The sequence below is a fragment of the Plenodomus lingam genome (genome assembly GCF_022343315.1).
Source record: "Plenodomus lingam strain CAN1 chromosome Unknown scaffold_20, whole genome shotgun sequence".
In the NCBI taxonomy this organism is placed as follows: domain Eukaryota; kingdom Fungi; phylum Ascomycota; class Dothideomycetes; order Pleosporales; family Leptosphaeriaceae; genus Plenodomus; species Plenodomus lingam.
The window spans coordinates 1,156,695-1,175,974 of NW_027093974.1; the positions used below are offsets into that span (position 1 = coordinate 1,156,695).

The window sequence follows — 19,280 nt, forward strand, 5'->3', positions numbered from 1 at the left end:
CACCCACACGCCCCTACTCAGATTAACATCATACACGCCAAAATGTGTTGAATGGACCCCGCTTCCCGTCCGTCTCTTTCTCTCTCTCGTTTTCTCACACAGAGACATTGGTGTTTTTACTGTGGGTTTGCCGTGTCTGCGTTTGCCTCCATGTGTGTGGGTCTGGGTGTGTGTGCTGGGCGTGTTTCAAGATTCGAGGAAGATTTGGGAGAGATTTGATTTTGGGTTCTAGATTTGATTTTAGGTTCTAGATTTGATTTCATGTGTGTCTAGGTTGATTAATGTGTGTGTGTGTGTATGTTGATTTGTTTTGCGTTTTCCATCCCACCTCCTCCATCTCCCACCCCATAACCATCCCCATCCCATCTCCCTTAATACTAACCCTTAATCACGCAATCTATCATCTAAAAAAAAAGGAAACGCCCTAAACTCTCTTACCCTCTAAATCTCCTGGATATACATAGCTTACAAGTAATATATAACAAGTACCTTAGTCTTAGCTAAGAGATAAGTATATATATAGCGTTTCTATTTCTCTAACTAGTAGTAGCAGTAGCAGCGGCGTTAGCGGTGGTGGTGGCAGAGGCAATGCCTAGAAACCACAAACTAGAAAAAAAGATAAAAAAAGATAAAAAAAAGATAAAAAAAAGATAAAAAAAGATAAAAAAAGATAAAAAAAGAAAACATTAAATCTAAACCCTTAAAATCCACAAACCTACAAAATCACAACCTTACAAAAAAGAAAAAGAAATCTCACGGCATAGCCAACACATTACCCCCCTGCAAATATCCACATCACAGCAGCCACCACCCTCACATCAACACCCCTCAAGAAAATAAAGGCCAGATTACTGGCAAACAGACCATTCTCTGCCAGGTAATTTGAATATTTCATCGTAGGACTGAATCGCCAGGCTCAAACCCATCTAACACAACTAATCCCCCCCCCCCACACACACACTCTCTCTCTCTCCCAAAAAAAACAGCACGGCTAGCACACACAAAGCTACGTACTCTCCTTCCCCAACTGCGCCAAATCCCTCTGCACAAACTCCCGCGCCGAATACAAAGCCGTACTCCCATACACGATTCTCCGCTTCTGCCCCGTGCCTGCACCCTGACTAGCACTCGTACGCTTTGCCCACTCTTGCAAATTCCCATACTCGTCCATGGACCCACCACCAACGGTGAACACAATAGCCTCGCTGAAGCCCTGGCGTCGCTGGCCAAATGTGGCGTCGATGCCGCGGCCCACGCTGCTCTGTTGATTGCGCGCCGCACTCGCGGGCGGCAGGGTACCGCGTGCATTTGCGGAGCGCGGGTCAAAGTAGAGGTAGCTTTCTGTCTTGCTGATTGCGCTCGACGACGCGTTTTGCGGGTCCATGAGGGATTCGGTGATCTTTGTGAGGGTGAGGTCGGTGTTTGTGGGGAGAAAGTTTTTGATGCCCGAGAGCACGCCTTCAAAGTTTGCGCCGAGCCCGGCTTCCTTGAAGCGGTCTGTGACGCGCGACGAGAGACTGGAGAAGCCGCCGAAGAGCTGGGAGGTGGTTTGGGCGGGTTGTGCTGGGGCGGAAGAAATCATGGTCATGCGAGTCAGTTGGCGCACCGTTTTCACGTATTTGACGGCCGTGGTGTCCGCTCCGGCTGCGTCGAGGGCCTGAGTGAAGTTGTCTAGGTCGCTGCGGGACACGTCTTGTTCGGTAGTAAGGTACCACTGCAGGAAGAGACGCAGCTTGTCCAAGGGATCGCTGCCTTTGTCGGGGTCTTTGAGTAGATCTAGGATCTGAGCTTTGGTTTGTTTAGATAGCTCTTCTTCGAGTTGGAAATAGAAGTCGATTTTGCGATCTGATGGATGTTAGCAGTAAGTCTCGGATGTAACAGAAGATTTGCTCACTTTTGATGCCTTCCATGACGGCCTCAAGTATGTTCATGTGCATCTTTATGCTGTCAGTGTGATACCTTGCACTACGGTGCCCGTACATACCTCAATGGTCGCTTTTCTCTCTCGCAGCTCTGGCAACAGTGCCATGGCGCCCTTTAGATGTGCCGCGAACTGGTTGCTTTGCCCGTCCAGATCTTCAATCGAGGATGTCCCCGTCTTCTTCGTGACGCTGTCTGCATCTTCTTGGTATTTATTCCACTCAGTCGTAACGTCGTCTGCAACGTTGGGAAAGGGCAGGGATGCATTACGTGCCCAAAAGTAATCAGAGGCTGTGAGATCGTACGATTGTTTCTTGACGCCCTTTTCTGGGTGATCTTTATCAAGAGGAACCGACATGCTGATCTTGTTCAGGTTGAAGTCGAGCACATCATATACCAAGCTTTGGTACTATTCTTGGATTAGCAAGACAGTCATGCGAGACTTGATTGATTTGAGCTTACAATCCATGAATGGCTGAACATGGGAACAAGGTCTACGTTACGGTCGACTGGGATCATGTTAGCAGGAAGACATACGAGCTTCAGCGCCACACGTACCAATGACCAACACAGGCCGTGAGGCGACTGTAGATGACTTCTGATCGGAGAAAAGGTTGGTCTTTGAGTTGAGGATGTGGTCGCGGAGTTTTCGATCGAGTTTCGCACTGATGTGCTCTGCAGGTCCTCCCTTGGGGCACCGTATGATGGGAACGACGCCCATGGTGACGACGACGGAGAAGAGGCCCGAGACTATGCGATCCATGACTACATCGAGCTCCTGGTCTGGCGTTTGCCCGCTGTTGAGTGTATGGTATGCTCCCTTCATGTTCAGGTGGAACAGATCTGGTTCGGAAACGACAAAGTTGAGATATTGATCGTAGACTTGAGCCAGGTGTTCCGCCGTGCCCGACGACACAGTCTGCGCGCCAAAGTCTTCTAAGAGGGTCCGCGGTATGCTAGAGAGGAAATTGACGTAGGCAGGGCCTGCATTCGAGGTTAGACGAACTGATCCATGTACTACTGTGCTTGCAAGAGTACACACTATATAGGCCACGGGAGAGGTCGGAGGTGATGGTCAGCAGGTTTTGCGCGGTGGGTTCGACGAGGTAGATGACGGGGACCTGATGCTATCAGCTATGTTTCCCAAGTTCAGATGTATTGTGCGCCCTACATCAGGGATTAAATGGCGTGTCGTGTTGATGTTCAGATGTATTGTGACCTATCGCTCTCTCTCAGCAAGATGTTTTGCGAACGTGGGAGATGAGCCCAGCGTACCCCAGCTGCCCGCAAGTCGTTCACTCGCAAGACGGAACTGATGACATCCCTTCCCATGTCGTCGAACACCAGCACCTTCCATATTGCGCCGTCTGTGGATGTGGGTGCTGGCTCGGTGGCGGTCTCATCTGGCGCGTCGATGTCGGTAACGGGGGCATTGAGGTTCAGTATGCGCTTTATGCTAGCTATGCATGAGGATCAGCGCCATTGTCTGTGGGCCGGTACGTGTTTGGATATACCTATCTGCTTGTCTCTCAATGTGGTGGCCATGGTGGGTGAATGTCTGTTCTGTTTCTGCTAGCTGGCGCCCGCCGTGGTGCAGGCTACCGCATGTACCTCCCGTTAACAAGGTCGGGGCAGACTGTGTGCAAAAAGAAGGGGAGGAGAAGAGAAGGAGGCAATTGTTGTTTTAGGTGTAGACTCTCGGTGGTTTCTTCTTCTTCTCTTTCTTTTACTACTTCCTCTTCTTCGTCTGGTTCCTCTTCTTGCTCTTACCAGCTGTTCTCTGCTCTGCGCTCCTGCTCTCTGGCCTCCGTCGTCACCTGCACTACGCCCAAGTCGCTCGAGCTCCCCGCTGGGCCTAGCGCGTCCCACGACTTGGCACACGCGTGCCCTTTGAAAACGGCGCTGTCCCCTAGCCCGTCTCCGTCGCTCTTCAACTCACCTCGCCCACACCACAAATACACTCACTACACTCACTACATCCACACACACACACACACACACATTCACACACACATTCACACACACCCACAACCCCAACTTCCCCCCTTCCCCCCTTTCTCCCTCTTGACATCCATGCTACTCTTCCGTGAACACCTGCCCACCTAATAAGGGCTTCTGATTCTAAGGCTAGATTCTCTCTTCGAGTCGGCGCTTTGGTGGGAAGTGTGCTTTTCAGAGGCTCGCAGCGGCGTTTTGACGGAGGCTCGCGCTGTTATGGGAGGGTAGAGTGATCATCATCATCAACATCATCATCATCAGTCCAGCTGCGGCTACTAACCCAGCTCCCCTCAACCGTCTTTCGCGCTTCGCACATCGCGCGACTGGGCCAGACTGTATTGCGCAGAGCGACATCTGGTGCTGCTGCTCTTCTTCACAGGCGACGCGCACAGTGATTTGTCTGTGTCGGGCAGACGCTGACGCCGTGGTCACGTGAGTGAGCGGGCGAATCTGGGGGTGCGCAAATCGTCGACCCAAAAGTGAGGCAGCAACAGTGTGTGTCATCTCATCGCAATCGCAATAATACGCGAGGCAACTACGTGCGCCCCTCATAAAGCCAAAAGCTACACTTTTCGTGGACTGAGGACACGGGTGGCATCGCGCGCGCGCGCACTGGGACACAAGTTACTGCACTGCACAAACCATCCTCCTGTTTGTCGTCGTCGTCGTCGTCGTCGTCGTCGTCGCCCTTTTTTCTTTTCTTCCCAGGGCAGCAAAGCAAGCAGATCACAAAAGGAATCAATCCATCCCAGGCCCCCAGACGGCGAATCAAAGCAACACCTGCAGGCCTGAAGTCCTCGGAAAGTATTTACAGCGACCATTTCCGGATCCACACTTCTTTCCTCCCCAAAGCGGGAATATTATCGACCTTTTGTCCCTCCGATTCCAACCTCTTTTCCCTGCAACTGGCAAGACCCCCATTCACAACTTTTTGTGACTCCACGCCAGTCTTCTTTTTGCCTAGTGCCGCCTAAAACAGTCTGCTTGCCGACCAGTCACAGCAAAGGGCTCCTGTGCGCGATTCAGCCAATCACATCCCTGCCGCCGTCGCCAACGCTGACGCTGCTGACACACCATACGCAAAAGAGTGCACCGCCATGGCTACCAATCACGTGCCAAGTGACCAAACCCCATTGCAGGCTCAGAACATCTACACCGACGCCTCCTATCAGCATCTCTTCAACTCGGCCGACCGTTACGGCACTCCCTCATGGGATTCTCAGTTGGGCCAACAAGCGGGTCTGACCGCGAATGCGTCGGGCCAGCACTGGCACAACGGCGCCTTCACACAAACTTCCTTCCCTTCTCATGGCCAGTCTTATGCGACACAGAATCCCAGTGCGCGAACACCCTCGCCTTATCAATATGGACAGTTCGGACAACAGGGGTCGATGGGCAATTATGGCCAGTCATCGAATGTGGATCCAACGCTGGGCCTTGACCCAAACGCCATCAGACAGCAACAGCAACAGTCCCCATATCCGATGCCCATGAGACATGCCACTCCCCAGGGTCAACATGGGACGATAACACCACAAGCTTTACAGCACAACGTCACATCGACCCAACAACATCGACCTTCCGCGTCACCTTATCAGGTAAGCATCACTCTAAAAAAAAAGGAATCCGCTCTTCGCGATACATACCTAACACGAACAGATACCCAAGAGCACATCAGAGATTTTTGCTCAGCAGCGTTCAGTGCCCGCAACATCTTTTGTAAAGCCGGTGCGGGTTCCTGATTATGAGATACCAAAGGGCAGGAAGTCAGGCGGGCTCTATGTTGTGGATCAGGCTGCACTGGCGAAAGCTACCAAGTCTATTGCCTTGAATAAATTCGTGACTCTTGGTTTGGAATCATTTCACCTGGCTACCAATAGAAGTAAGCCACTGTGCTCAGAAATCATGTGCTGTAGTCATCATTCTAATCCCCGTGTAGCTGCACTCCCTGTTTACACAGCCCGACAGTCCATCAAGGACCTGAAAAAGGCGGGTGCGGACAGTAAGAAACTGCGTGCCAAACTCGCCATGGCCAAATCCCAATCCAAGATCTTGAAGTCGGTGAAGAGGCCTATGGAAAGTTTGGCAGGATCGAGAAGAGAAGTCAGCGAGAGCGAAAGCTCTTCCGAGTCCTCCGAGGACGACAGTGACTATACAGATGATGAAGAAGAGGAAGTAATGCCTATCCCTGCTTCCCGGCCCGACGATCCTCACGAGGCTGTCCGGTATGATGTTATCAAGGCCACCTGGTTTCCTTCTTCCTCATCTCCAAGCTCAGATAAAATCAAGAGCAGCATGCGCGAGATCTGGGAAGTGCTGAGTACAATACAAAAGCGATGGCGAATCGACAGCAAGGCTGTGACTGATGCGGAAGATCAAAAGAAGGTGGGCGAGTTGCCCGTACTCAAGAGCCGGGTCACGAGTCAACGCGATCTCCTTCATTCGGCTCTCAAGGCGGCTCTGGAATTTTCCCATCCTGATGTGGTTTACCACATGGGGCAGATTAAACCTTTTCTTTACTTGTGCTATCAGTTCTTGGCGAATCGCTTCCATAGTAAGGATTATGATGGGCCGCTTTCGGCAGTCATCTTTGAGGTACTGTCGCGTTGTGGCACTCTGACTTCTGAGCTTCTTGAAGAAACAAAAGTCATCAAGGCGTTGACCTCTATGAAGAAACATGCCAATGAGAAGCACAAGGGCTTCATCCAACAGATCATTGACAGCGCCGTGTCCAATTCGAAAAAGGCAAAAGCCAGCCCTTCGCCCAGTGCTGGACCAACAGAAAACAAGGGTGCAAAACGGCCAGCAACAGAACTAGGCAATCGCTCAGGAAGTGAAGGTCCCGTGGTGAAGAAAGCCAAGTCTGTTGAACCGGTAACGAATGGAGTGAAAAAGGACAGCGCAACGGTACCGGCTAAAACTTCTGCGACCTCGTCTGCCACCTTTGCGCAGAAGAAGGCTGGTGAGAAGGCTGCGACTGCGTCTGCACCAATCAAAACTCGTGTCAGCCAAATCGCGAACAAGCCATCCAGTATCTTCGCCTCCCTCACTGCTGCAGCTAAGAAGCCAACAGCGCCAACGGGTACTGCGGCGACTAAATCCAGTGTCCAAGCCAAGTCTACCGCAGCCACTGCTGCAAAGGACAGGAAACCGGCCACCACAACTCCAGCCAAGCCTGCCTTCTCCTTTGCACAAACTATGGCGTCTCTGGTAAAACCAAAAGAGCAAGAAGCAGCACCGGTCAAGGCTGAGAAACAATACCCAGCCGAGACGAGCGAAGAAAAGGCCAAGCGTCTGCGAAAAGAATCTCGAAGACACCTCCGCGTTACTTTTCGCCCGGACGCATCTCTGGTGGACATCAAGTACTTCACTCATGTGCCAGAAGAGGAAGAAGGTCACGAGGAGAACTTTGTGCGGGACGCTGGTGACATTGGTGGCGAAGGTCGCATGTTCAAACAACACAAAGAGCTCGACATGGACGAAGACGAAGACGCTGAAGAGGTCGAGTATCGGCCGTGGACCCCGCCATCTCAGATTGACTTTAGCAAGATGCCTGCCGAAGCCAACGAGAATTATGCACCCTATGGCGGGGGGACCAAGATACCTCCCACCCCCGAGAGAGATGCCAATGTGCAACGCGAAAATCTCACCTTGATGGTTTTTTACTCGAACCCCAGTGATATTCCTCCCTCACCTCGGGAGCCACCAGAAGTGATGGAACAGGACGCGGCCGCAGCTACGGTAGTCCACTTTGGCCCGCCACCCGAGAAGATTTTGAAGAGGTACCCTCAACCGACACAACCTGCTCCCGTCCCAGATCTCAGCCGTTTAGAGGGAATCATAGCGTCACTCTCTAACGCTAGCTCTGGAGCCAATCCAATACCTTTTACCACACCCACGGCAGCACCGCAGGAAACGTATGCGCCGCCTCCTCCTACCGGCCCTACACCCGATCTGGCGGCTCTTCTTGCGTCCCTGGGCCAGGCAACGTCTACACCAACGCCAGTGCAAGCTCCAGTGCAGCAACAGACTGCTCCACCTCCGTTCGATTACGCCAGCTTGGTGGCCACTATGCAAGCACAAGCAGCCAATGGCATGTCGCTTCCCCCACCACCGCCAGGTCCAATGCCCTTTGCCTTTCCTTTTGGCGTTCAGCATGGCATGGCAGATGCTTCGACCTACCAAGCAGCGATGCAGGCTCAGTACGGTCAGCAAGATCAGTATGGCCAACAAGACCAATACGGCCAGCAAGACCAGTACAGTCAGCAAGCCAACGGCGGGACCAAGCGAGCACGCGACGATGGAACGAACAGCTCCAATCAAGCTCAAGGCAAACGACCCAAGAACCGTGGCGAGCGGCCACACAAAGTACTTGCGTGCAAGTTCTACCAGAAAGGCACCTGTAATAAGGGCGACAATTGTACTTACATCCACGACAACAACGCGTAAATGCGGGCAAGAACTAACTGTGGGGCTGTTTCTCGACTTTGGTACAAACCATGACGATGTTTTCTTGCTGTACATTAGCCGGCTATGAGACGGCGCTTTACCTTGACCGAGGGAGTGGTGGTATGCAAGCTACCACTAGAGTACCCTTTTTCTTTTTGTTCTTTCTTTCCTTGTCTTGACTACTCGTTTCCATGGAGATTCGCATGTATGAGTGGCGGAGTGGCTTGGTCCCAGGGACTATTCTCTTCTGCAGCATTTACGAGGGGCATCTTGTCAGGCGTTTTTCTAGTCCATCTCAGCGAGAGGATGCAAGCATTAGCATGGCGCATGGGGGGGGCTGTGTGGGTGTGGATGACAGGAGGAGTCGATGGAGAGGAACAAGCAAACGTGTGGATGATTTGTGGTGGTACCAAGTCCAACGTAGACGTTTTTTTTTCTTGACGAGAAACTACATACCTGCTAGTCAATTGTAATCATATGTTCTATTCAAGTGCTGGCCTGCCATCATGTGATCAAGTGTCTGTTTTCTAAGAGGGGATTATTGGATAGGATGTTGGTGGTGTGTGAACATGTATGTTTACTTGTCGGGTGTGGTGGTTCTGGTTCATTCTTTCTGCAGCCCAGCACCTACAGTATCAACATTGCTTCGATATAAACATATAGATAGATAGATAGATAGATATAAATGTCGGTGTGTGTGTGTGTCAACAGGATACACTTCCAAGGTGACTGACTGACTGACTTGGTGTTGCTGCTGTTGCTCTTGCATGAACCAACCAGGACTCGCAACAGGCTTTCCCGCATGCATGCCATCGGCAAATACCGTCATATTTTCTCAGCCATCGGATCACGTAACTTCACTACACCAGTCGATGATATAGCTCAAGGTAGCAAAAGAACCCAAAAGCCAGTCCCGCACCCGACCTCTCCGCCTGTCCCATCTCGACTGCAACGCCTGTAGCCTTGCACTCTGCATACCCGCCCTCGCTCTCCACGCATCCATTGCCGGCCCTCTCTCTCCTCCCCGCCGTCTGCCCTCCCTCCATCACCCCCGCCGCCTTCGTTCTGCCGCCGCCGCCGCCGCCGCCGCCGAGCCCCAGCATCGCCTCGTCGACCAGCACTGCCCATCCTCAAAGACTATCAGACTACAGAGCCAACAACCCCACGCCCCAAACAACCATCGCACCCTCACCCGCCCGACCGTCCGCCCCACCACAACCGACCGCCTGCCCGTGCCATCATGGCCGCCGTACGCAAGAGGAGCACCAACATTGCGCGCCGCCGGCGGACCGATGACGAGGACGAGAGCCAGTCGGTGGCTACGCTGGCTGACGACTCGCAGAGCGATGCGTCGGTGCTGAGTGACGTCGACGAGGATGCCGATGCGGACAACAGCGACCTCAGCGAGGTGGACAGCGCCCCTTCGCTCACCCACGCCCACGCCCATGGCAAGCCCACACGCACCCCCAACGGCGCCCATGATGCAAAGTCACAACCCGGTGCGGGCACGCGGCAGCCCTCGCCGCCCATTGCCCGCTCCGAGCCCGCCTTCGCCGCACTCAAGGAGACGCAAATCATGATGAAGGGCCTGGCCATGACGGACGACGAGGCCCAGCAGGCTGAGCAGGTCGACTTTGATACCGGCCATGGCGCGCATGACGAGCCGGCCCCCGCTGTCAGTGCGCCCCCATCACGCACAGAGACACTGGCCGAGCGCAGGCGGCGGGAGCACGACGAGTACAAGAAGAAACGCGACTCGGACCCCGCCTTCATTCCCAATCGCGGCGCCTTCTTCATGCACGACCACCGCCATGCCCCGGGCCCGCATGGCTTCAAGCAGATGGGTGGACGCGGACGGGGGCGGGGTGCTCCCACCATCGGGGGACCCTACTCGCCAGCAAAGTAAGTCAGACCGGTCGACTAGCTATTCTGATATCCGCACATGTCCAACCTTGAACTGACGCCCACTCGCCAGCATGCGGCCGCAGAACAATGAAGCTACCGATTCGCCGTGGCAGCACGACCTGCATGAGACGGTCAACCTCCCAGCCTCCCAGCATCCACCAGCTCCCGTCTCGAGCAGCCGTGGACAACAAGCTCCCAACACACACCCAGACTCGTCGAGAGGACCGCCAGCCCCCCCTTCCAAACCTCCCCAGACGCGCAACTTCTCCACCACAGTCCATACCCACAATGCCCTGGTACGCGTATACCTGCCGGACATGAAGGCCCCTATCCTATTCCAGAACGTGCCCATCAAGCAACACACTCGTCTGCCAAACCACCGACCCCCTCTGCGTCGCGACAAACCTGTCCGCATCTCACTTCCCCCTGCACCTCCGCGATACATCTTCCCCACCGTCGAACGATCCTTCATCTTCATCCCACGGGCACTGCGACCCAATCAGCAAGGCTTTGGCCGCGGTCGAGGCCGGTTTGGCTCATTTGGGGCTGGTCAGGGAGGCCTTTCGAGTCGCCGGACGAGCATGTACGGGGGCAGTGCCTATTCGCCCAGCGTGGCCATGAGCCGACGTTCGTCCATGGCACGTGAGATGGGACGCGAGAATCTCGTGTCTCCAGCAGGTAGTATCATGTCACGGAACGGTGGTTATGTTGATTCGAGTCGGCCTGTGGTGCGGTTGCCGCCTGGCGGTCCTCGTATGCCTACTGGGCCGTCCATGGTCTCCCCTACCCATGGTCTGCCAAACTATCCTCTCCCCCAGAAGCCCACCTTCCGCGAGAATTGGCAAGGACAGTTGCCCATGCATCAGCCACGTCCGCAAAAGACTGTGTCTGTTGCTGGCATCGAATCGCCAGCATCCATGAACTTCAACCCGCCACAGCAACAAGAACAGCAACCATTTCACCAGCAAGTCCCCGCACACATCAACGGCGCTGCCTCGTCGACAGACCAACAACCCTACTACCAGCATGGACGCCAGCACTCGTACCCCAGCCAAGTTTCCACTGGCACGCCTCTGTCCAACATCCCCGAGCGTGCCATCCACGCCCCTGCCTTTCAACCTTATGCTCAACCTGGCTTCCCACCTCAGGCGTTTGTCCCACAAGGCTACTACTACCCGCCTGCCGGTGCACAGCCACCGTACATGGCTCCTGCAGGCATGGTGCCCATGTTTGTCCCCGGCGCACAACAACCGGGCTACGTGATGCCCGTGACGGCGCCTCCTGTGGCAGCTCCCCCCGTTGCTCCGGCCGGCCCACCCAACATGGTCGCGTACGAGTCGAATGGCATGACCTACTACGTCGATTCCGCATCTTTGTATCCTCCTGCCCCGCCCCCGCCAGCCGAGGGCTATCCCGCACCCAGCTTTGCGGTCCCAGGCATGGGAGGCATGATGACCCCAGGCCCAGACGGGGCGTATTACTATCCACAAGGCATTCAGGGCGCGTACTATCAGCCACAGTAGTCCTCATTTTATCCTCTTGAGACTCCCTCAACCCTCCGCCCCCCTTTCTCCCCCTCTCTTCTCTGCACGCAGCATCGATCAATGGACCTTGCGTTGTTGTTTTTCTTTCGCGCAAGCTCACCGCCCACAAACGTACCTTTGTCCCCCAAAATCCGAGAGCGGGTGTTTTAGGCGCTGGGAGACTGGATTCTTCTTTCTTTTCTCTTCCTTCTTTCTTACCTGCCTTCTTTCTTCCCTTCTTCCCTTCTCTCTTCTTGCGGGTTTTGATGCTGAGGGATACGAAAATGGCAGATACACGTGGTTCTTGGATTAGGGCATTTTTCTCAGAATTATAAAAAACACACTTGGTGATGGTGATTGGTATGTTGGGGGAACCTTGGATTCTTTTTGTTGGAGGTTTTTTGGGGGGGGCTTGGTGGAGGGGAGGGGGGTTTAGATGGGGAGACGGGGGGTTGGGGTGGTGGTGTTGAGGATGTGGCTTGCCTTGTTTTCTTCTATGCGTTTTTCTTCGCCTTTTTCTTTCAAACCACCAGCTTCCCGCTTCCTGCTTCCCGCTCTGTGTACCCCAATGTACCCCAATGTACGTTTTGTGTGTGTGTGTGTGTCTGTGTTTGTGTGCTTTGTACTTCAGCGTGTCTACCTTTTTTCCTTTCTTCTTTCTGTCAGACGAGAAAACAAAATTTTGGGTTAGCACTGTTGATGGGGTGGTGGTGTGTTGTATGGTACGGCGGGAAGCGAGGGGGCGGGAGAGAGAGGGGGGGTGGGGAGGGGGAGGGGAAGGGGAGGTGGAGGTGGAGGTGGAGGTGGAGGTTGAGAGCATGGAGACGGATATACAGATGGAGACGGGGGAGAAGAGCATGGAGACGGATATACAGATGGAGACGGGGGAGAAGAGAAGGGAGGGGAGTAGGGGAGATGAAGATACTGCATGATGAGTAGGAGCTTTTTTTTTAGGAAATGATTTAGTTGGTAGGGGGTGGGGGGGGGGTTGGTATGGTATGGTATGGTAGGGTTATGGTATATTATAGTCATCACTATACTACTACACTACTACACTACTACACTACTACACTACTACACTACTACACTACTACACTACTACACTACTACACTACTACACTACTACACTACTACACTACTACACTACTACACTACTACACTACTACACTTACACTATACCACCACGCTAGCATCAAGTCCTAGAATCCCAGCCAGCGTTGGAATCAAAACGTGTGTTGAAGTTTTCAGCGTTAGGTTTAGGCTTTGGGTTTTAGATTTGTTTTAAGCGGGAATAGTGCCGAGAAGTTGGCAGGAGAGGGTAGACGTTTTTTTAAGGGATTCAGAATACTTGAATGTTTGGGGAGGGTTTTGTAGGCTGTGCTGAAAGGACGGTTTTGTGGATGGTTCTATAAGAACAGGATCTAGTTATATATAGGACTACGCTAGACTAGCTGGGAATTTATGGGGGTTGGTATGGTTATGTGTTGGATTTGGTGATTTCTTTCCTGGTCATCCTAGACTTGCTACTTACTTTCCTAATCAACTTTCCTGGTCGACATGAAGCCATCTATCCCCTCAAAGGAAACCCGCTCTCAACAACTTATTCCCAAACTCAAGCAGATAATAATCCGCATACACCAACCCATGATCTCGATACTTCTTCGGCGCATCCGGATTCCAATTCGTCGTCGAATTCCTCAAAATACCATCAAACCCACTCTCCTTGAGACCAAGTAATCCAGCACTCTCACCACCATTCACACCCCCTGCCCCCTCACCCTCCCCAGGCCGCTCAAACGCCGCGTAATCACCATCATACGCCAACGCCAACACATCACGCACAATACCCAGCGCCTCGTCCAGGAAATCCGTTCCAGCAGCCATGCGCACCGCCTGCTCGCGCGGCAGCGCCGCCAACGCCTGGTGTACAATCAGCAATCCGTTTGCGGCAATCACGCCGGCGGAGGCATCGCGCAGCGGGCCCTTGCCGTCAAACTCTGGCGCCGCGGGGGGAAGCGGGGCGTCAAAGTCCCAGAGGGGAACGCGGGAGGCGGGCCAGCGGCCGCGGGCTTCGTCGAGGCGGCGGAGGAAGTAGTGGGCGCAGCCGATGGCGGTGGCGAGGAAGGTTGGGTCTTTGGTCCAGGTGTAGGTTTGGGCGAAGCCCATGATTGCCCAGGCTTGGCCGCGGGTCCAGGTCGAGCTGTCGGCGTGGCCTTGGTTGGTCATTTTGGCGGTTGGTTGGCCGGTGTGGCGGTTGAAGTTTACGAGGTGGTAGGAGGAGTGGTCTGGACGGAGGATCTGGGAGACGATTGTGTGGGCGTGTTGGGTGGCGAGGGCGATGAGGGTGGGGTCGTGGTGGGTGTGGCCGATGTAGTAGAGGAGGTCGAGGTCTATGGGGGCGTTAGTGATGTGGTGGTGGAATAGGGGGAGGAGGGGGGGAGGATGAGGATGAGGATGATGGATTAGAGGGGGATAAGGAAGAGAATTCGAGGAAGAAGAAGAAGAAGAAGAAGAGGGAAAAGAGGAAGAGAAGAAGTATAGGGATAAGAAGAGGAAGAGGCCAGAAGAATATCAAAACAGGGGAGGGAATATCTAGACAAGATGGCATGGAAAGACTTACTGCACATGCTATCTATAATCACAATGAAATTATCCTCCATCCCCGTAATCGAATACCGATTATTCACCGCTTCATCCCAACTCCTAATCGCCTTGACCTTGTCATCATACCGCGACGCCAACGCATACGCCGCATTCGTTACCGCCTGCAAGCTCTCCTTGTTTCCCGTCAACTCCCAATCCCTCTGCAGTGCCGGCTGCACAATAAACCCCATATCATGCGTGTCTGTTCGCTTCGACATCTCGCGAATCGCCACGCCATAGTGCCGCCCCAGCTTCAGCAGGTGGCTCTGGAACCCGGGGCGAATGTGCGGCGGGATGGAGAGGGATTGGGGGAACCGCATGGAGCGCTCGAGCAGTGCGTAGATGCAGCCGGGAAAGAAGCCACAGGTCCAGAAGTCGGCTTCACGTTCCTCGTAGCGGCCGGATTCGGGGCCATCTTGGGGGACGGTGTGAGGGTAGGTGGTTAGGGGGCTGGGTTTGAGAAGGCCGCGTTGGGCGACTTGGAGGATCTTTGCAGCGATGTTTTCAGAGAAGGCTTTGGTCAGGTCTATGCCTCGGACGCTGGGGATTGTGTTAGAAGGGAATGATTCTCTTGGTGTTTCTTGCTTGAGGGGGGATCCTTACGTTGGGGCTGGAGAGACCTGGCTCAAGTCCGACTGCTGATTGTTCGCCATGTTCGATTCGAGATTTGAGATTCAAGATCTGAGATTTGCACGTGTGTAACAATGTCAAGACGGAATCCTGCAGTTATTGTCTGGGATTAGCAAAATATGCTTGGTTCCTTCAGGCCTCCCGCAGTCGACTGCTTAATGTACGAGTGTTATTACAACCTGGATGTCTTGTAAAGGAAGCTCAGTGGCGGGATTCCACGCTCAGCCAAGTTGCGGCTGTCTTGTCCCAAGCATCGTCCTCAGCGCACCTGTGGTATGATGTGTGAATATCTAGGCGGGGCGTTACTATCGATAGCGGGCCATAGAGTCTGAAGCTGGAGTGCAGATTACATACGGAATCGGTATTAGCCCGATGCCCGCGGTGCAGGCCGCCAGGATCCCTTTTCCAGCCACCTTCCGCCTTCTGAAGCGTCGCCGCAAAGATACAATGTCGTTCACTCAACCGCGGTACCGGAAGGACTTCCTTTCATGTCAAAGCGCAATTAGTGTCTACTACGCCACAGGATCTTCCTAGAAGGATTCTGTATGCGATCCGAACGGCGTAAAGACTACATAGGCATTCAGAATAACGGTAAGCCAGATTTCGGAATCTGGGAATGGTGACCGAAGTACATGCGCTCACGTGCAGTTTTTGGTAGTAGCCGCTATACATATCCTACAGGGAGGTGACAACTACTGCACCACTAGACGAGATACAGGAGCAACTTGAGGCATTATCGGTCTCTTAATTGAATCCAGCTTGCAAAAGATTTCCAAGCCGAGGGGGGGTGTCAGACAGAGCACGGTTCCGTGAACACCGAAAAGAACACGCAATCACGAGCTAGCGCTCCCCCATCAAAAAGAAGGGGCTGGTGACGGGCGTAATCCACACAACACACACACACACATACAAAATACAACATTAGTTTTATCCTTCACCATCTTAAGTATTAGATCTAACACTAATCTTAATAACCATCATTATCATCATCATTACAATAATGGTCTCCGCAAACTTCTCGAGGCGTTTCGCCACAACGAGATCCCATAGCTTGAGCTTGTGTACAGTAGTCATGCACCTAGTATTTTGTTAGACTAAGGGTGCACTCAAAAATGTGTCAATGTGAATATTAACTTACTTCTTTCCCACCAAGGTGTTTCCCTGCAGAGGAGCACCAGCCAGGCGGTGTTCCCTCATCAACATAATCTTCCACCACCTCATATTTACAGTCAGGACATGTATCCCATTCGTAGAACTTATTGCCTATTCTCTTCTTGTATGAATCGCACATTTTAGTTGTTTTCTCATTATCAGGCTCATACTACAAGGAAAAATATTAGTTAATACACTCCTTAGTAGTTATGTATTTAGGGGAATGCGTAGGGGTTTGCATACCAGCCCATCATCCGCGTTACTATAACAATAACATTTATGGTGTCGATTAGCTACAGCGCTGTAGAGGAGTTAGCTGACTCTATCTAGTAAGTGCACAAATTCAGACATTACCTAGAACTAAGCGCTGCGACGATAGCAAGAAGTAAGAGCTTCATCGTAGCTAATCTTAGCTAATCTTGTATGCGATGGAGTGATGGAGTAAAAAACGCCTCTAGATAGATCATAGAGATGTGTGGAAAAATGGGTGATTACGAGCTTAGGAATGATTAGGGAGATGGATCATTGTTTCTGGAAGAGGCTTAAATATATAGAGCTCCAGATCAGTAATCAAAGTAGCTACTGTAGCTACTAGCCTCGATGGACATGCCTATGCTCTATTTCAGCCCAAGCTCTGTTAAGGGATGAGTTAGCATCAAGATCTTCTTCTAGGTGCCTTGGCGAGCATGTGTGGAAAATTGGATCACTAAGGTTAGGAATGATTTGGGAGATGGATTATTAGATTGTATCTACTACGATCGGACTTATATATATAGAGCTTTAGCTACCCTTACTAGAAGGTAAATAATTAGTAAACCTTCCTTACTAGAGCTCCTGCTTTTTATTAGGCACTTAGTAGTAAGCTAGCAGTTAATTAGATAGTAGGTTATATAGGGGTATTAATTAGGATTAATTAGATTAAGATACTCTATAATCTAGTTAATATCCCTCCTATAACACACCCCCTAGGTATAGGTAGATCTTTTATTATTATAGTTATACTTATAGTTAGTAGGTAGTATAGCTAATTAAAGTATTATATATCTAAAGGGTTAAATTAGCTTACCTTTTAGATACTAACTAGCACGCCTTCCTTATTTAGCCTACGCTTATATATGTAGATATTATCTAGACTTAGCTTTATAACTCTATCTACCTAACTATAATCTTTACTATAGCTTAAATTATAAGATTATATAACCCTAAAGATCTAAACTATACTTATATCCCTACTAACCTATATCTTAGTTAAAGTTAAAACCTACTACTTATACTTACTCTACCTATACTACCCTTATTACCTCCTATATAGCTAAAGCTATAGTTACTAAAGCTACTACTATTAAAGAAGAGCGTGCTACTACTAAGTATAAGGCTATTATAGAGTGTGTAGTAGCTAAGTACGTAGCTACTACTACTATAGTTAAGATTATAAAGCTAAGAAAGGGCGCTCCTACTCTAGCTCCTACTACTCTAGCTCTAACTCCCGCTCCTGCTCCTCCCTAAACCCCTCCCCCTGTCCCTACTTCTACTCCCTCTCTAGCTCCTAAGGAGACCCTAAGATCCTCCTATTATAGAGAGTCTAGTATTTATTATACTAAAACTTATCTAAATTATCTATACTCTACGTGTAACAAGGCTAGGCTAAAAAATAGCTAGCGCTTACTAGATGCCTAGGCTAGACTTGAACAAGGTTCATGGGTTAGCGCTAGGGTCTAGCACTATTATCTTAGGCTAAGCTTAGCTAAGATATATATATTATACTATGCGAGGATTACTTAGCTTAAGTATTCTTGTGCGTACCTTTTAGACCATGGCCAAGTGGTACAGGCAGGGGAGATAACGTAGTATTTATTTTATAGGCAGGGCGCCTACCTTGTTATATAATACTTAAGCTAACCTAAAGGTCAAGGGTTTGAATCCACGTGCGGCGTGAATTTATTTCTAGCTTAAATTATGCTTAGGAGACTAGGCTAGACTAGATTTGCTAGGGTTAGTGCTAGGGCCTATTTAGGACTAGGCTAGACTAGATTTCTAGGGTTAGTGCTAGGGCTTACTAAGCCTAATTAGGGTAGAGCGGATATATATTGCCCTTAGCCAAAGAGCTTGTAGCTTACTTATCTTAGGGACTAAGACATTTAAGGAGGGAGGTAGTGTAACAAGGCTAGGCTAAAAAATAGCTAGCGCTTACTAGATGCCTAGGCTAGACTTGAACAAGGTTCATAGGTTAGCGCTAGGGTCTAGCACTATTATCTTAGGCTAAGCTTAGCTAAGATATATATATTATACTATACGAGGATTACTTAGCTTAAGTATTCTCGTGCGTACCTTTTGGACCATGGCCAAGTGGTACAGGCAGGGGAGATAACGTAGTATTTATTTCACAGGCAGGGCGCCTACCTTGTTACACTACGCTCTTTAATAAGTCTAATAGCAAGTGCTATAACTCTTCTAGTAGGGGGACTTAGTACTAGTAGTACTCCTCTAGGTATAGCTATATCCTAATATATATAATCTATATAAGAATTTTTCCTTTATAATACTTAGTAAGATCTATACTAATAAACTAATAGCCCTAAGCTTACCTAATATTCTACGCTATCCTTCCTAGTAAGAAAGTAGGTAGGTAAGAGCTAAGACCTTCTTAAGGATAAGAAGTAGAGGGTCTTAGTGCTTCTTAAGGAGAGTAAGGCTAAATAGTAGAAGCTAGTAAAAGCTACTACTACTACTACTAAGCTTACGCGTAAGGCTACTACTATAGCTAAGGGCACCTAGAGCTCCTTATTAGAAGATAAGGACTTTAGCTCCTCTAAGGTTCCCCCTATAGATCCTAGGTTAGGGTAACCTAGGTAGCTCCCTATAGACTCTAAGGCACGCTTTACGCGCGTAATAAAGCTCCTTAGAGAAGCTACCTAGTTAATAATAAAGAGGTAAGCTATAGTTAGTTATTTTTATATTATATATTAATAGATCTTATATACTACCTTACTTTAATTAATACTATATTGTAACAATAAGGCAGAATTGCCTACCTATTGTTCTATGCCAAGTTAGGCCTAA

General features: G+C 50.8%; 5 protein-coding genes across 5 annotated transcripts; 2 read left to right on the forward strand and 3 right to left on the reverse strand.

The window, feature by feature from the left end:
• Window positions 1-1,006: 1,006 nt before the first annotated feature.
• Window positions 1,007-3,465, reverse strand: IAQ61_011378 (uncharacterized protein; the record flags this gene model as incomplete). The annotated part of the gene is made up of 9 exons (XM_003843884.1): window positions 1,007-1,845; window positions 1,895-1,937; window positions 1,985-2,329; window positions 2,383-2,429; window positions 2,479-2,904; window positions 2,963-3,041; window positions 3,092-3,139; window positions 3,196-3,380; window positions 3,435-3,465. The coding sequence occupies 9 exons, from the start codon at window positions 3,463-3,465 to the stop codon at window positions 1,007-1,009; spliced, it is 2,043 nt and encodes a 680-aa protein (XP_003843932.1).
• Window positions 3,466-3,804: 339 nt separating this feature from the next.
• On the forward strand, window positions 3,805-8,826 carry IAQ61_011379 (uncharacterized protein). Its single transcript, XM_066099173.1, has 2 exons — window positions 3,805-5,516; window positions 5,578-8,826. The coding sequence occupies exons 1-2, from the start codon at window positions 5,016-5,018 to the stop codon at window positions 8,365-8,367; spliced, it is 3,291 nt and encodes a 1,096-aa protein (XP_065950692.1). The 5' UTR covers window positions 3,805-5,015; the 3' UTR covers window positions 8,368-8,826.
• A 404-nt stretch (window positions 8,827-9,230) lies between these two features.
• Window positions 9,231-12,210, forward strand: IAQ61_011380 (uncharacterized protein). The gene is made up of 2 exons (XM_003843888.2): window positions 9,231-10,269; window positions 10,343-12,210. Exons 1-2 carry the CDS (start codon window positions 9,608-9,610, stop codon window positions 11,793-11,795), a joined length of 2,115 nt encoding a protein of 704 aa, XP_003843936.1. The 5' UTR covers window positions 9,231-9,607; the 3' UTR covers window positions 11,796-12,210.
• Window positions 12,211-13,370: 1,160 nt separating this feature from the next.
• Window positions 13,371-15,386, reverse strand: IAQ61_011381 (uncharacterized protein; the record flags this gene model as incomplete). Its single annotated transcript, XM_003843889.2, has 3 exons — window positions 15,042-15,386; window positions 14,416-14,978; window positions 13,371-14,185 (listed from the first exon to the last, which is right to left on the reverse strand). The coding sequence occupies exons 1-3, from the start codon at window positions 15,089-15,091 to the stop codon at window positions 13,371-13,373; spliced, it is 1,428 nt and encodes a 475-aa protein (XP_003843937.1). The 5' UTR covers window positions 15,092-15,386.
• Window positions 15,387-16,010: 624 nt separating this feature from the next.
• Window positions 16,011-16,938, reverse strand: IAQ61_011382 (uncharacterized protein; the record flags this gene model as incomplete). Its single annotated transcript, XM_066099174.1, has 4 exons — window positions 16,575-16,938; window positions 16,464-16,521; window positions 16,207-16,389; window positions 16,011-16,124 (listed from the first exon to the last, which is right to left on the reverse strand). The coding sequence occupies exons 1-4, from the start codon at window positions 16,616-16,618 to the stop codon at window positions 16,011-16,013; spliced, it is 399 nt and encodes a 132-aa protein (XP_065950693.1). The 5' UTR covers window positions 16,619-16,938.
• Between the last annotated feature and the right edge of the window lie 2,342 nt (window positions 16,939-19,280).